Here is a 17,204-nt window from a genome sequence, read left to right on the forward strand (position 1 = left end):
TTCTTATATTCGAAGATAATTCGTATTCTGGAAAATACATGTGTTCCAAAAGTAGCGATCAGTACACAGAGTTTATTGCTTGTTTTAATGCTTGATGTATTCAATAAAGCCTAAATTCGGAAAGAGGGCATTATTTTAAATTCTAATGACAAAGAAACATTAAAAAAAAATGGCAAGAAAAAAGATGTCTTTGTTATTTTATATATGCTTGCAGAAGCGTTTTAATGGCATATTTAAGATATTCTTATCGTAGGAGATATGTTTAATAGTATGTATTTAAACATTACGAACGAGACTTAAACGAAAATTAATATTAATATTAATATTAAAATAATATTATCATACAAATTAATATTATTTTAGAAATGGATGAAACATTCATGCGAAGAAAAAAAGAAAGGAAGATCAAAATTAACGTGTAAGATAGAATAACAGAAAAAATTTCTACATTCGAATTTACATGTTGCTTTTTAGATGAGTTTGGAAATGATGCAAGAAATTATGTAATTATTGGTACAGGCAATCAGATAACGATTTTCATGGTCAATTAATTTCTTTTTACCGGAGCGTGTCAAAAGACATATCTTTTTTTTTAAATGATATCCTCTTCACAATTTCTTGGTCAATCATTACCTCGTTGATTTTATTTCCCCTTTTATACATATTTATTTACATATTAATTTTTGGTCGAAATGGTCGAAAGATCATTATTCAATTAAATGTTTATAACGCTGTTAAATAAAAAGTTTCGTAATTGCAACATCCATGATTCTAGTGAATAATCTGATATCATCACATATGAATACGTCAGTGTTTTTTCGAAATGGAAAAGTACCAAAATAATACGTAATACGTAGTGAAAAATGTTTATTACGTCTCTCAAAGTATCTTTGAAATGAATATCATTCATTGTTATGACCTTCCACCATAATTATTACGCTATACTTTCTCTTTTATTCATGGAGAATAGAGAAATATGATTTCTAATTTTAATCAGGTTTAACCGGATTTTATTTGTAAAATAAATCGATACGAAGCGTCTTAGTGAGACGAGTGAAAGAGGACTTACTTATAATAAATTTCTTCTCTATTTTTATGTTAATTGTCGTGTAAGTGTCATAAAAAATCTTTAATCCTTTTAAATTCATCAAGTTTTTAGCTATGATCGAATGTAGAATATTGTCTCCGTATATAATTACATCCTCTCTTCCTCATTTGCTTGCTTTTATTTTCTCCTTTGATCTTTATATTAAAGATATAAATATAAATATTAGTAAAAATAAAAATTTTCTGTATTAAAGTATTACATTAATATTTAAAAAATTTTTGTATTGCCAAATTGTAATCGTAATAATTGTGATTTATTAATTTAATTGTTTAAATAATAATATATTAATTTAAATTCTTTATATTTATTTAAATTATGATTATACAAAAATATTTAATATTTCAAATTATGAAAAATATGCTAGTATTTTAATTATCACGGGTCATTTAAATGATCGGTTTAGCAGTATCTCATTACAATTAGAGTGCAATCTTTTGCAGCTAGTTTTTTTTTTATTTTGTTAAATTATGATAATATCTAAATAACTGAAAAAATATTTCGCATAACTGCGTATAACTCAAAAAGTTTTTTTATACTTTTTTCAATGTAGACTTGGAATTTGTTGAATTATCATAGAGGACTATGACTAAATCTTTATAACATATTTTATAATTATGAATTTTTAATGCAAATTTACATAAACTTAACTTAGTCTTAGAAGTATATTTAGTTTTGCACAATTAAAATTGACGCACATTCATCGAAGTTATAAACGTTTTTCTCTTGTGCTCATGCAATTTTTAGATGCTACACGAAAGAATGGCATTCTTGCACTAAATTATAAAGTCTAGTAGAAGTTGGTAGCCCTTTCCCTCTACCTTTCAAAACTTTAATTATCATTGTACACAACAAATAACGAACGAAAACTCTACATTTTAAAATTAAATCTCGACGTATTGATTAAATGTTTGGAATTTGTCTAAAATCGATAAAAATATTAAAAATCAAAGAACTCCGAGAAAAATAAAATGAAGTTATGAAAATTTCCTGTTTCATCATATCGCTATAATTTCATATTTTGTCGTTGCTGTTCCATGTCCACCACTACTCTATTAAATAAACATGTTACGTTAAGGAAATCAAATTTTACAAATTCTCATTTATGTGAACCTGACACATTTATTTTATCTAAGTTAATCTTGTGCATATTATGATTAATGAACTTTCGCTGATGAATTTTTGCTCAAAAAAGGAACAACGTTATGCATTATTTAGTCTTTGCTATATCTTGCATATTTTTTTCTTCTATTTTTTATTTATCGACGTTAAATTCAATCACAAGGCATGATATAGTGTAAATAATAATCAGGTCCGATAAATTTCAAATCGACTCAAGTATATAGACAAATATTACCAATAAATATTTAGAAAAGATGACGGATGATCGGCAGAAATTAAAGCTTATGTAATATATCTAATTTAGAATGACTTATTTCTCTATTTTTTGTATTTCTTCATTGTACTCATTGATTTTTAATACATCTTTTTTTATTTATTTTCCATATATTTCTAAAATTACTCCGATAATTCTATTAACTCTATAAATAATTTTCAACGGTAACGAGATGAAATTATTCAACGAAAAATTATTGAGAGATTAGCATGTCATAAGATTCATTTAAATTTCGATATTTTTGAAAATTATTAAAGAACGTGCTTCCATGCATGAAGAAACTCGATGAATGAAGATTCGAATAATGAGTTGTTTAAATGTGATCGATTATTATTTCATACTAATATCTAATAATATAATTAAATTGTCTATATATGATATCACTCTGATTAAATTCTGAGATTCCCTATTACCACTAGAAACGGTATTTAAAATTTAATGTTTAGTACATGTAAAAAGAAAAAAAATTGAAAAATAAATTTCGTAAAATGATGCACATTGAACATGCTAGAAGTTGCAAACAGTTGTCTTTCATGAAATATTAGGTTAGTCCAAAAGTTTGTGCGCATTAGTAGTATGCATGGGATTCGCCAAAATGCACACGAACTTTTGGACTGACCTGATAATACTTATTTATGATGCATATGTGGAAAAAACCTGAAAGATTCACAACACTTTCAATGTGTGATTTCGATAGTTATTTTGCTCGCTGAGGAATAGACAATCAGAATTTCGACATCGCATAATCGCAATCAAGGGCGACTGTAATTTGCCGAATCTCGGTATCTTAATGATCGATAGAACTATACTTATACGAGAGGTCCCGGTTGTTTTCTTCGTTGCTTCGACTGTGAGATGCAATGAGAAAATGAAATCAACGTCAGCTATTAACGTTTGAAGTCAAAAATTTTATATCATTTCAATTTGCATTAGATTATTCGATTAATATTGTACTAGAAGAAAATATCATTTCTATGTTGTTACATTTCTTTTTTACATACACGTAAGCACGATTATACAAATTTATCGATAATATTAAAAGAGATGCAAATTCAATGCAAGAAAAAAGCAAAAACGTAACCGCTTAACAAAAAATATTAGTAATCTAATCTTGTACGTGCGCCCGAAAACTTAACTTATAATAAACATCGACGAATAAAAATTAAAACGAGACTATGACTATGACTATGACTACATGAAGACAATGGACACAAATCATTTTAGAATAACATTTTCATACGGGTTATATAGTTCGCATGTAAAAGTAAATACATATGTTTTTGTGATTCAGGCCTTGTACAGATGCGACATAACAATCAGGTTTGATAAATTACCAATCGACTTAATTAAACGGTCAAGGATTTTTGCTGATAAATTGAAAAAAGAGTAAGAAATATATATATATATTATTTATATAATATTATAATAATTATATATATATATATAATTTTATAATCTAATTAACCATTCATCATACTTCTATTTAATTGTTAAATACAATTTTTTAATGATTACTATTAACTTCAAATTGTAATAAATGCTAGTAATGAAATTATTTCACAAGAAAATATTAATAATAAAAGTAATCGTGGCATAGATACGTTGCTTCATTTTCAAACCAAAATATTTCATACTTTTCACAAGTATAACAATTATTCTAAAGTTTTATTTCAAATGTAAAAATGTAAAAATTATTGCCGCGATTAAGCAAGTCCCGTAGATGCCAGATCTACGGAATGTTATGTTCAATTCCATGTCATCTATATCTACTATAATACTATCATTGTAATTAATATCTTTATCATAATTGTTATTATTATTATGATATTATTATCATTATTATCATCATTATCATTATCATTAGCCATATTATTAGTTGTATTATTATCATTATTATCATTATTATTGTAATTACTATATTTAATCATTGTAAGATTGTTAAATATAGATATCCTCACGAAACCATAACACCACAAGACATCCTTATCCCCAGCCAACGCTTTCTCCTCTCTTACAGGACTTTTTCTATTTCTCACCAACTCTCTAAAACAAATCTCTCCTCCTCAGTTTGCCTTTTTTCGAAAATCTCTCCTGCAAATCAATCATCACTCTGAATCTACTGTCTACTCTTAAAAACTTTCTCTTCAATTACCATCTAGGAATACAAACCATCTAGAGAATAAATTATACATTTAAACATTTCCAATCTAGCGAAAATATCTTTTATTCATCGCATTGCGGAGACAAACTCATATTGCGTTTTGGCACGTAACACATATAGACGCACATAAAGATGTGCACCTAAATTTTGCCATTTCTTTGGGCAAGTTATGTGAATGAAAACATAATCATCGCATTCAATTGTTGCAAGAAGAAGAGTGAACGTAAAATAAAAAAAAAAATAATAAATGTATTCATTTACGATGAACTTTAAGATCCCTTACAATCTCATACTCACAAACACATTAATGTTGAAATATTTATATATCATTTGCTATCTGCATTTTGTATAAGCAAATTCCTTCATCAAGTGAAGACCACTGCAGAAGATTTTTTCGTTAAACTTTATGATTACGGCGTAACATAAAAAACAACTGATACTTCGTGTATGTGCGTAATTCTATCGGTTATCGGAATAACAAAATTCTTCAAATTACAATTACACTCGATCACGGGAAATAGTTTCGTTTCCTTTTCGTTCGGAATTCCGATTGTTTCTCTCTCATCGTAGAAAATATCTACTTTGTTTTTTAAACGGAATCAAGAAATCTATGATTTAAATAAAGATGAAAGAAAATATAGAAATAATTATCGATCAAAAATAATAACTCATTGAATCCTCAAATTATCTTCTTCTTTTTTTCGAACATATCGAAAAATATTTCGAAATTTATAAGATATAAAACTTGACGTCTCTGAAAAATTACTCAATGAATAATTCCTCTATAAATATTCTTCTACAGCTCATGAATATACTTTGATCATGGTAGTACCCCTGAATGAAGATGATTAGTTAACGATTGCATATCTATAGGCGTATATTACTCTCGAATTCAGGAATGGAATTAAGTATTTTACAAGTAGATTCGATTCTAATTGGATAGTTTCGAATGTTTCATATCTGTTTCAAAGAGGAAAATCAGTAATTTCAAGTAAATTCAAACGAGAAATAGGTTCGAACTTTTTTTAATATTTTGAATAAGCGTAAGTTGAACCTTTTATGAATACTTCGATCGAATAACGTCACAACAAATTATAATCTATGGTATTCTTTTGTGTTTTTAGCTAACATCTTGTTAATAAGAATTATCGTTTTGAGTTTAACCAACTTCTCGGTTCTTTAATAATTTTAAAAGTTAAAAGCTCGATACAATCCTCAATGTTGCAATTAACTATACATTCAACTATTATCAACACATATATACTCCGTGTGAAAGTTTATTACTTCTAAGTACATTTTTGAATTTCTGGAATCAAAGAATCATAGTTAGTTCGACGTCAGCATATTACGATATTATATTGAATGATTTTTTATTAGTTACATTATACATAATATATCTCCAATTTAACAGTTAATTTTAAGTAATCCTTCTTCCTAGGTCCTTCGTGCTTATAAAATACGAATTGAGTGAAAGTGAACTTTCGGCAGACTTTTTTTGTTTTTCGAGCTGTACAACGTGTCGAATGCTACGCTCCCATTGATTGCTTCACCAACATATGATTGGTCATCTTCTTCGATGTGGTCATCAGCGCTCTCTGTTGACTGCGTACCGATTTACGTTGCTTTAACAGATTGTTACATACTTTGATAAAAGAAGTGAAGTTTATTATTTACATTTTCTAAAATAAAGTATACCTCAGTAACATTAATGTTTGGATTATAATGTTATGTAAGTACTTTTATTATATAAAATATAATTTTTTCAACAAATTATCGAACAAATATATATTTATCTTTTATTAGTAAATTTTTATGACGTCACTTACAATATCGTGTAGAGAAAATTATTTATTGATATGTGAAAAAATGAATTTGTGCTCTCGATTTTATTTTTATTGAGAAAATATGATTACTGGAATTTTTATTTTTCTAATTCGTTGACGATTGTATACAGTATGTGTTTTCTCTCAGAATCGATTTTGTCTTACGAACGTGATAATTTTTTGATTCTTTCTCCTGTTGTTCTAGTGCATTAATCTTGTTTATTAATTATTAGATTTAACCATGATACGAGGTAAAACAATGTTTAAAACAGTAAAAAACAATGGGATTCGATACTACAAAATTATATCGAAAGTTGCGAATGAGGTTAGGATTGAAACTATATCCTATACATCCGTTTCACAGACTTGTACTCCTTCAAGTTACTTTAAGAATGAAATGAAGTCTACTCAAATAAGATAAATTTGAATGAAAGAGATATTAATATAACTGTAGATTTGGATATATTCAAATCCGCTGTTCGATGAGTTTACAAGTTGCAGCAAGAAAGAAAATAAACATCGTGGAAGATGTTCAGAACAATTTTTTACATCAAAGAGTAAGTGCAGTAATATAAAATACTATTTATAACCGACTTTCATGAAAGAAGTATGAGTATTCTAAGATACCGCTTTCTAACAGTGTAATTATACAGGATCATCTGACAGATGTCGTCAATCAGCTATTAAAATATTATGGCCAAGCCGTAAGAAGCAGTGAACATAATCTAGATAATATATAGGACAACATTTTTCCATGAAATTTCAAGGCGGTCACAACTTTTGTTCAAACGATTGATTTAAATGTAAAACTGCTGAAGCAGCTGAAACTCTGTATTGGTTAACTTGTAAAAACTATGCGTTAATCTGTTATATCAGTTATGAAGATAATTACCAGAAACTACTATCGAAGAATTAAATAGGAAACATTAAATGTAAATAAATCATTCTATTGTATTCTATTGATAAGAATATCAAAAAATATCTTCGTCTGTATCTCATATATCACAGATTGGTATATATGATACTGTCATTACATTTAATGATGGTAATGCTGGCAAATTGAAAGTGGCTCAGAATAGCTGGGAATGGAATACGACAGTCGTAGCTGAGGATATGAAGTGATTTTCAAGACAAAGTTACAAGCTTGAAAAATTTTTAAGAGAATGTTATCTTTGATAAGCTTGGACGGTTTGGAAGGAGATAAATTTTACAATAGCGGAGGATTTTGGTTGCTTTTTCTACTGAAAAGTAAGTTTTTACTAAAATAATTTTTTTTATACTAATTTCTGAAAAGCTTCCTTCTTTTTTAGACTAATAATTCGTTTTCTCTCGAATTATTTAAGATTTGCTCTTGATTTTTCTACAGTTCATTTATAATATTCTTTTGATACCGAATATTTAAATTTATAATAATTTTCAAAAGAATAAAAAGAAGATAATTTAGAATAATTAGATAGAACAAAAATTTCATTTTGACCCCTAACATATGTAGTCCAGTGAACCTAGAGAAGTAAGTTCTCGAAGCATATAAATGACTTAGTAAAGTTTCATTACTTATTGAGCAGATGGATCATGAAGTTGGTAAATGTAACATTAGTGGGATTGATTATTCATATTGTTCTTAACACTTGCTGTTTCTTGTTATTGTTTTCTGCACGTTTGCATCTCGGAAAAATATATGCAGGATTTAATTATCGTAGGCTGTAATTGTCAAACTTTATTAGTATATTTTATTAGTCGAAATAAGAAAAAGAAAATGTTATATAAAATGTTATCTAAACGTTATATTTCTTAATTGAATTGTGTGACGATAAATCAAGAATGGAGAGAAAACTATCGTAAAATTCGGCGTAAGATTAAAAAAAAAAAGATAATGAATGCATAACCTTAGCGGTTGTTTTTTTTTTTTATCGAACAATGTCTCAAAACGGTAGGCTGAAAATAAGATACCTATTTATTATAGATATAGATATGTATTTGATATTCGCTACATACTTATTGTGAATAAATTTCGACGAACCAATGTCACAATCGACTCTCATTACCCTCATAACGCATTGTGTCAATTGATTTTTTCGAATAATTTCAAGACTAGCCAAAAAGGTGAAAAATTCTTCTCACGAAAAATTGCTTCTTTGATCAAAATCATAATAGATTAAAGAAGAAAATATATTGTAATAAACAATTGAAATGTAGATTTATTCGAGGATATTTTGTCAACCGTATTTAACCTTCTTTATTTCCCATTGTTACTTTTTGTACGTTCATATCTCAGAAAAGTAGTATATAGGTATACATACACAACGTGCTTGCCATGAATATATATTTTATAATTGAAAGTGATCGTCACATGAATATGAAGATAAGAGAAAAGAAGCAATTAGAATAGAAGCTTCGTCGCGTTAGCATATATACTCTGATGTTAAGATTATAAAATTATCAGTTTTCTTTTCAGAAGCGGATTAAAAAAATCTGTCTGAAAGAGAAAATTATGATATAGAATTTAAAAAAATTCTAATTCACGCTTACTTTTATAGATCGATTTGGAAGCGTAGAAATGATGAAACCGCTGTTAGAAGAGTATGACCAAGAAGTGGCCCTTGATTCAACAGTTGGAACATAAACTATAGAATCGTCCGTCGAAATAATCGACAAACTTACACCTATTCAAAAGTTTTACGACGATGAAATTGTATTTTTAACTAGCGGAACTGGATTCATGGGAAAATTATTAATCGAGAAATTGTTAAGAGGATGTTCTGGCATCAGATGCATTTATATTTTGATACGTTCGAAAAAAGGGAAAAATGTTCTTGAACGCTTGGATGAATTTATGGAAGATTCGGTAAGTTGTTTATTATTTCTATACTTTCTTTGTTTCTTTAACTATGAGATTTTGTATTTATTAAATAATGTATACAGCGTGTCTTATTCATTTTTAAAAAATGGGAATATTTTGTGAGAGGTCGAACTTAAAAAAGAAAGTTTTTGTACGGATTTGTTTAATGTGAAGAGATCCATCATTCAATTTCAATTTCTTTTTAAGCGTGTTAAACGTTGGGAGAATTTCAAAGTCAAATTCATTTTTTTAAATCGAACTATATAATTGCTTTTTGATGGACTGATTTACATTCATGTTGAATTGTATGGAGTATAACAGTCAGGAACTAATGATGTATGTTTGTGTTCCTTTCTATTTAAGATCTCACGAATTTATAATGTAATTTATAGTATTTTATAATAATAAATGACTTCATATAGAAACTCGTCGAATTCGTCTCAAAAAATCATTTTATCGTGAAAAAAGAATATATATTTCTATTAAAAAAATGAACTTAGCTGTAAAATTTTCCATATCGTTCGAATTACAATAAATAAATTTGGCACCATCCAATGTTTCCGATCATACCAAACAAATCTCTTCAAAAATTTTTTTGTTCGCTTCAGTCTCTCAAGTTTTAATTATTTGAGATAAATTGAATACCTTGCATATACTTGCTAGATATAAGAAACAAGAAATTAATGAATATATTATTGGTTTAGTGTACTTTGAACATGTACAAAGTCTTCTAATGTTATTTATTTTGTTATGACATTTATTTAAACGAAATAGGCAAAATTTACAATTCTGTGCGTTTTCTAGTTATTTTCCAAGTTGAGGAAGAAAGAACCAAAATTCCGAAAACGACTATTCACAATTAAAGGAGATTGTAGCTTGCCAAATCTCGGTATTTTCAAAATTGATAGAGCTACACTCACAAGCGAAGTATCAATTGTTTTCAATGTCGCCGCGACCGTGAGATTCAATGAAGCAATGAAAGCGGCGATAGCTATTAACGTCCAAAGTCTAAGGGATTTTATAAATTTGTCCAAATGCTGAATCTGAAGGTATCATCTTTATCCTATATATACTTACTAATGATTATCAAGATCTTTTAATGAAAGCTCTGATTATAATAAATGTTTGTTATTTTTAATATGTCAGAGTTTCGTTCACGTATCCACGGTTTATGTCAACTGCCTTTACAATCGGATCGAGGAAAAGATTTATGATCCACCGATAGATGCTGACAAATTGATCGATTTGATTGACCTTATAGAAGAAAAATTAGTTAACGATATTACACCGCAGTACGTTTCATATTTATTTATAATAAAGATATTAAAGAAATAGATGGTGCACGTTGGTTGATAATACACTGGTACAATTTTTTAATTTTCGTTTACTTGGAAGATGGCCAAATAGTTATGTGTATAGGAAATCCCTTGCTGAGAATGTGATAAAAAAGCATGCTGACACGATACCAATTGGAATATTTTGACCTGGAATTGGTTGGTAGTAATGTAATGTATGTAATAAATTATAGAATAAAACAATAAATGATGTATGTTAATCAATTAAATATTCCTAGTGATATCGCGAACCTATTCAAGGATGGGTAGATAATATGTACGGACCTATAGGAATTATAGCAAATGTTCTAATGGGAATAATGTGAATTCATTCATGCATGGATGCATCGATGGAAGTGAACTTGGTAATCGGAGTTCTGACGATTAATGGATTAATTGGTAGTGGTTGGGGCATTGCTAATAATTTAAGGTAGCGTCAAATGATATCGTTCACGAATGAATAAAATAATGATTTTAGAACAAATTAAATTAATTCATCCTTATTCGAATATAATAGTTTGGTCTTTATGAAGTGACGGATTTTTAATAAATATTAAAAACATTATATTTTTTTTTTTAATTTTTATTTAATCTAAATAGACTTCATTTGGTTAGATATATTATACTTTTCGTTAAAGGTCACTCGGAATGTATAAGAAAATTCACCAAATGGCGGACGTTTTTGATTATTTTTGTACGAACGAATGGAGGTATACGAATGAAAGATGGAATGAACTAATGAAGAAGTTGACACCCGCAGATCGCGATTTATTCCTTTGTGATATGAAAGATATCGTTTGGGATATTTATTTTACAACATAAGTTTCAAGAATGAGAAAATACATCTTAAAGAATCCCATCGAAACGCTTCCGCAACCTCGTATAAAATGGCGAAGGTATCTTGTTTCTTGCATTTTTAATTCATCATCTGTTTATTATGACAATCATTTACAAATGATATTGATTATTTGATTTTTTAAGGCTTTACTGGACCTATCAAGGATTCAAACTTTTTATAGCCTGTATTTTTTTGTGATCATATGGGCTATTTTATTGAGCGTTCCCGGGCTATTTCTAACGTTACCGTCTTCATGATGTAAGCAAGATTGTCAAAGAAAATGTAGGAGGAATAATAATAATGTACTCTTTCACCATAATATAAGTCAATTATTTCTTTTATAATAAGGGATCTTTGTTAAATGGTTTGATGAGACGTAGAGATACTTTTGGTAGGGGTTAAAGATATTTTAGAGAATTTTTACTCATAAAATTTCGAGCAGGTTTGATCTTTTTTGCGTCATTTCGAAGGTCTGATACTCTTCTACTCCTCATGATGGTGACCATCTGTCGCAGGTTGAAAAGTGATATTAAAAAAATAAAAAAAAAAAAGGAAAAAGATATAAATTTCAAGCGAATTCTCAATCTGTTCGAATGTTACTATTGAAATATGCGTCGTAGAAAATGCACAAAATAACAAATGTACGAGACGTGGATTTAAAAACTCTATTGTTCTCAGAAAACTCAAATAACGATTTTTTCAATAGTTTGCTGACTTTCTAAATAACAAATTTTTGAGATAAAAAAATATAATTTAATTACTTCAACAAATTAGTAAAAGTTTAATACATTTTGAACGTACATTGGTTTTAAATCAATTGGTTAAGTAATTTTTATTTTTGTAATTTTAGCCATCAGAGTTGAGAAATAAATTGTTAAAATTTGAAATCTAAGTTTCTATGGTAAATTCTTATTAAGTATATTTAATATATTTACAATTGATATAAAATGCCAGCCCCGAGAAATGAATCATCTTAAAATTTCTAATTCTTTTTTCAATAGCTACTTTTTATTTCTTTTTTGGCAGTTTTGCTCGTTTTTTTTTATCCTTTTTGTTGTACCTGTTTGGGGTGCAGGACATCACAGACCAACTATAAACACAATTTAAAACAAATAAATGTTTGTAAATAGGACTAGGGACGGCATTTGTCAGTAGATGAGATATGTATCTTTATATTGCCAGAAGAGTTCTCATTGTGTCAGGCTTTACTATGGTCAAAGTGCATTCGTAACCGGCCGAATTAGATTTATGAAAAACTTCTTGATCGAGAGGTTATTCAAAGGATATCCGGATCTTTAAGCACATTTATTTTTAGATACATTCGAAAAAAGAGAAAGTAATGTTTCAATGCACGGAGAAAATCATTAAAGATCCGATGGGTTTTTTTCTAAATAATAATCCTTATTCAACCGTCTTTTTTATTATTCACCGATTTTTATTAATTAAAATTTGAATACGTTCCACTTTTTCAGGAGGTTTAGCAGTTACGAGTCTTCCAGAATGAGGTTCGCTTTCAACTGTACGATCACTTTTAAATCTACTCTACCACTTTTAAATTGACTCTATATATCATTCATAGATTCATCGCCATACATTTTACGAATAATATCTATGGTTTGCGAATACGTATGCCCAAGTTTTTGGCAAAATATGATGTATTTTCTTTGTTCGATGCGTTCAGGCATCGTGAAATGTGACGCTCACGAAATATAATTTAAAAGTTATTTTAAGGTGCAAAGTTATAACACAAAGTCGGGAGAGTTTCTGGAGACACAGCACATATATCTTTTTGTCACTTTTTCTTCGCTGTACACATACGAAAAGACACAATGGAACAATTATACACGACGAGTATGTATGGATCGTACCGTGCGATACACCGCTTGTAGCGGTTCAAGCTATGAACACCTATAACTTCGTCAATTTTTCGAATTTACTGACCTTGGCTTAAATTCCTCACAAAACTTCAAAGTTAATAAAAATGTAAAAAAAAAATCAATTTTTTCCAATCATCAAGAGTAGCCAGTCTCCTTAATCTTTTCACCCTCATCTAATCTCAACTCATTCGATCAACTTTATAGATTAAATTGTCATGAAGGTTATTAACATGCTATCACATTGTCTTATTGTATTAAATCATTCAGGTCTGTGCGAAAAGTAGGGTAATATAAAACTACCAGTAACTTAGGCATTAATATTATTATCTACGTTTTCTATTACATTGTCACTTGCCGATTGCTTTTGTACTCATTTCTTGTGTTTCTTACATAACAACCAGGTCAGATAGGTTCTGCTTCTTTACTTCTGGTTTTTTGCATCTTCTCTAAATACATGAGACATATCATTCTGTTTATTGTTCTGCATTTAAAAAAAAGATCATGATAGATTTTTGTCATTAAAAATGATTAAGACAAAGAATAAAAATCTTTTCATCTCCATAAGCAGCTGAGTGTACTTCGAAAAAATCCTCGAAAAAATCCCAACCATTTAATTGGAAAGTCAGGGAGTAATTTGTATTTTCAAAAATACAAATTAGTAAAAACGTATTTGTTTTTTCAAAAATCCCACGTCAATATCTTATAATAAATGCAAATATAATTTTTAGATACTATGTTAATGCACCCTATTCAGAAAAAGACATCATTTTTTGATAAATCGTTAATAAATTATGATTTAACGATCAAGAGAAAAATTTTTTAGATTTAATTTAATTTTTATATTATAAATAAATTCTTTTATTGAAAATAAACAAAGTGTATTGTTCCTGAAAATTGTTAATAATGGTCAATCCTATCATCCAACAAATATTCGAAAATTGGACTGTATTTAGAAAATATTAGATCGAATTTTCTTATGCGTTATTACTTATCTCACTTGAAATTATTTTATGTTTTTTATAAATAACGTTTTTATTTTCCGAAGTCATATATATACATACATAATGACTAATAAAAGTATTCGAACGCTCGGTATTAAATCTTAAAATAATAAAATCGTACATGTTAGACTTAAATTTTGAAAGTAATGCAACCACTATAAAGCATAACTATCGAAATTATATGTACAAACTTTGAAATGAATCGTATAATATTTATAGTACATATAAAACATTCATTGCAAAGATGTATTGAAACAGGGTCATAAAAGTATTTTAACGGTATTAATTATATGCACTTTAATGAAATTACTCATTAATTGGATTTTCCACATGTTTTCTCTACGAAAACATTTTTCGACCACTTGTTATCTAAGCATTCAAATACTTTTGTGATCATTACAATGAATGTTTCATAACTTTTACTAATATTATTCGATTCGCTTCAAATTTAGTATACATAATCTGGATAATTATGCTCTATAATAACTGCAATATTACTTCCCGAGCTTAAGTGTAACATTTTCATTATACATGTAAAGTTTCAATAGTGAGCATTCGAATACTTTCGTGAGCCATTGTATTGTACATTCTTCGTATTACAACATTCATTTTCCGAGGGCGTATTTGTATATGTCCTTCATAGCAAATGTCTTCGTGCTTCTCGGATTTGATGGCAGTAACGCGTAAGAATGGCGCTAATATTACGTTGTGATGACACAGCTGATGAGCAGGACTAGTAAGATTTCTTCGAGAGAAGAACACGAGCCAGCATTCGTTCATATACCGCCATTTGGCCACGCCTATTATCTCCCTCTCTTTTACTTCCTATCAATCCTATATTTTTACATAGTTGAAGTTGTTAATTTTTTTTACATTAATTATTTTGGTTATTTCCAATGTTATCACAAAATGTTCCATTTAAATGATGTATGATATGAGTTATAATATATTTTATTGTCTTTTCTATGTTTTCTCAACATTAAGATATTTAGTCCCGATCTTTCCTATCTATAGAGACAGTTAATTTCAAAATAGAAAATATTCCAGAAATTACATTGCATTGATCTAAAAAAAAAAAAGAGAGAGAAAGAAAAAATTATAATCATATTTAAAAATAACTACTGCTTTATAGAATGTACATATTTATAAATTTATTGGGTTGTTCGGAAAGTAATTTCGTTTTTTTTCCGACAGAGGATTTAATTGTATTTTTTTTGCATCCAACTTCACACTTAAGCTGCATAATCATTACATGTTTTGAGAGCTGATATAACAAAGCTTGTGTGTGAAAAAGTCCAATTGATTCTACGTAGTAGTTTTTGATTAGTGCCCTTTTAAATATGGACAACAATCAGCAGCATTTTCGTCATATTTTATTTTATATTTATAGAAAAGGTAAAAATGCTGTTCAAGCTAGAAAGAAATTTACCGATGTGTATGGAGAAATTGTGTTGACAGTATGCCAGTGCCAGAACTGGTTTGCAAAATTTCGATCCGGCAATTTTGATGTCGAAGATGCATCACGTTCTGGAAGGCCGGTTAGAGCTGATAAAGACACGATAAAGGCATTAGTTGATGCAAACCGGCGAATAACAACACGTGAGATCGGTAAGAGGTTGAATTTATCAAATTCAACTGTTTATGACCACTTGAAAGGCCTGGGTTTTACCTCGATGCTCGATATATGGGTTCCCCATGTTCTCACGGAGAGAAATTTGTGTCGTCGCGTTGACGTCTGTGATTCGTTTTTCAGACGTCACGAAAATGATCCATGAAATGATCATGGAGCAAAAAAGATGAACCGGCTCAAAGTATTTCCAAAGCCAATATCCATCAAAAAATGGTGATGCTATCTGTTTGGTGGGATTTTATAGGAATCGTTTTTTTTTGTTTTTGAGATTTTATCGGATAACACAACAATTAATTCGGAAGTCTACTGTCATCAGCTGGACAAACTGAATGATGCACTTCAATAGAAAAGGCCAGAATTAATCAACAGAAAAGGTGTAGTGTTCCACTAAGATAACGGGAGACTTCATACAAGTTTGATCAATCACCAAAAGCTTTTATAGCTTGAATGGAATACAATGCCACGCTCACCATATTTTCCAGATCTGACACCTTCGGATTATTATTTGTTCCGGTCACTGCAAAATTTTTTAGATGGTAAAACCTTCACTTCAAATGAGGAGGTCAAAAATTTTATGAGCGTGAAATCATAGTATTACCAGAAAGATGGCAAAAGGTATTTGACCAGAATGGCCAATATATAATTTAATTAAAAAAAACGAAATTACTTTTCGGACAACCCATTATATTTAATCTACTTCCTTTTTACATAGATTAAGTGATATTCAAAATATTAACCTAGCAATATCATCATATAACCAATAATTTTCCATGGATTCTTGTTATGGTAATAATCTACTTCTGGTTAATACTCACGATAATAAAGGCTCAAAATCCTTATTTATGATAAGTCAGTACACGGTTTGATCTATGGATATTCATCGCGGCTTATGATATGATAGACCTCATTTATTTTCATTGTATTTAACAATAAGGAGTACTATTGGGATTTAATATTGTAATCGCAACATAACTCAACAAAATTGATAAAAGAAATGTATATATTTACAATTTTTCGATACGTGGATATCATTAGGAATATTGCATTAATTAACATATCTCCTTTATTGTGAATATTTTTGAGACAATTTTATCCAATTACTCAAATCGATCTTTTATCAATATTATTTATATTGATAAATATTAAAATAATATATATAAAATATATATTATATATATACACATATATTAATTTTAAATA

The 17,204-nt window shown here is 28.6% G+C and overlaps 1 protein-coding gene across 5 annotated transcripts; it reads left to right on the forward strand.

The window, feature by feature from the left end:
- The first annotated feature begins 6,208 nt into the window (after window positions 1-6,208).
- On the forward strand, window positions 6,209-14,129 carry LOC118450618 (fatty acyl-CoA reductase 1-like). Of its 5 annotated transcripts, none has more exons than XM_085664260.1 (10): window positions 6,209-6,391; window positions 6,719-7,042; window positions 7,139-7,733; window positions 9,023-9,330; window positions 10,129-10,373; window positions 10,471-10,616; window positions 10,720-10,817; window positions 10,898-11,088; window positions 11,297-11,554; window positions 11,640-12,054. In XM_085664260.1, exons 5-7 carry the CDS (start codon window positions 10,359-10,361, stop codon window positions 10,805-10,807), a joined length of 249 nt encoding a protein of 82 aa, XP_085520386.1. In that variant the 5' UTR covers window positions 6,209-6,391; window positions 6,719-7,042; window positions 7,139-7,733; window positions 9,023-9,330; window positions 10,129-10,358; the 3' UTR covers window positions 10,808-10,817; window positions 10,898-11,088; window positions 11,297-11,554; window positions 11,640-12,054. The 5 variants fall into 5 exon arrangements, with proteins under 5 accessions (XP_085520386.1, XP_085520385.1, XP_085520383.1 ...); XM_085664259.1 differs by having other exon boundaries at window positions 6,221-6,391; window positions 10,720-10,834; XM_085664257.1 differs by lacking the exons at window positions 6,209-6,391; window positions 6,719-7,042; window positions 7,139-7,733; ... (1 more) ...; window positions 10,129-10,373; window positions 10,471-10,616 and adding an exon at window positions 12,969-14,129 and having other exon boundaries at window positions 10,636-10,834; window positions 11,640-11,778.
- The last annotated feature ends 3,075 nt before the right edge of the window (window positions 14,130-17,204 follow it).

Source organism: Vespa mandarinia, chromosome 25 (assembly GCF_050613455.1).
Source record: "Vespa mandarinia isolate Hongniang chromosome 25, ASM5061345v1, whole genome shotgun sequence".
NCBI lineage: Eukaryota > Metazoa > Arthropoda > Insecta > Hymenoptera > Vespidae > Vespa > Vespa mandarinia.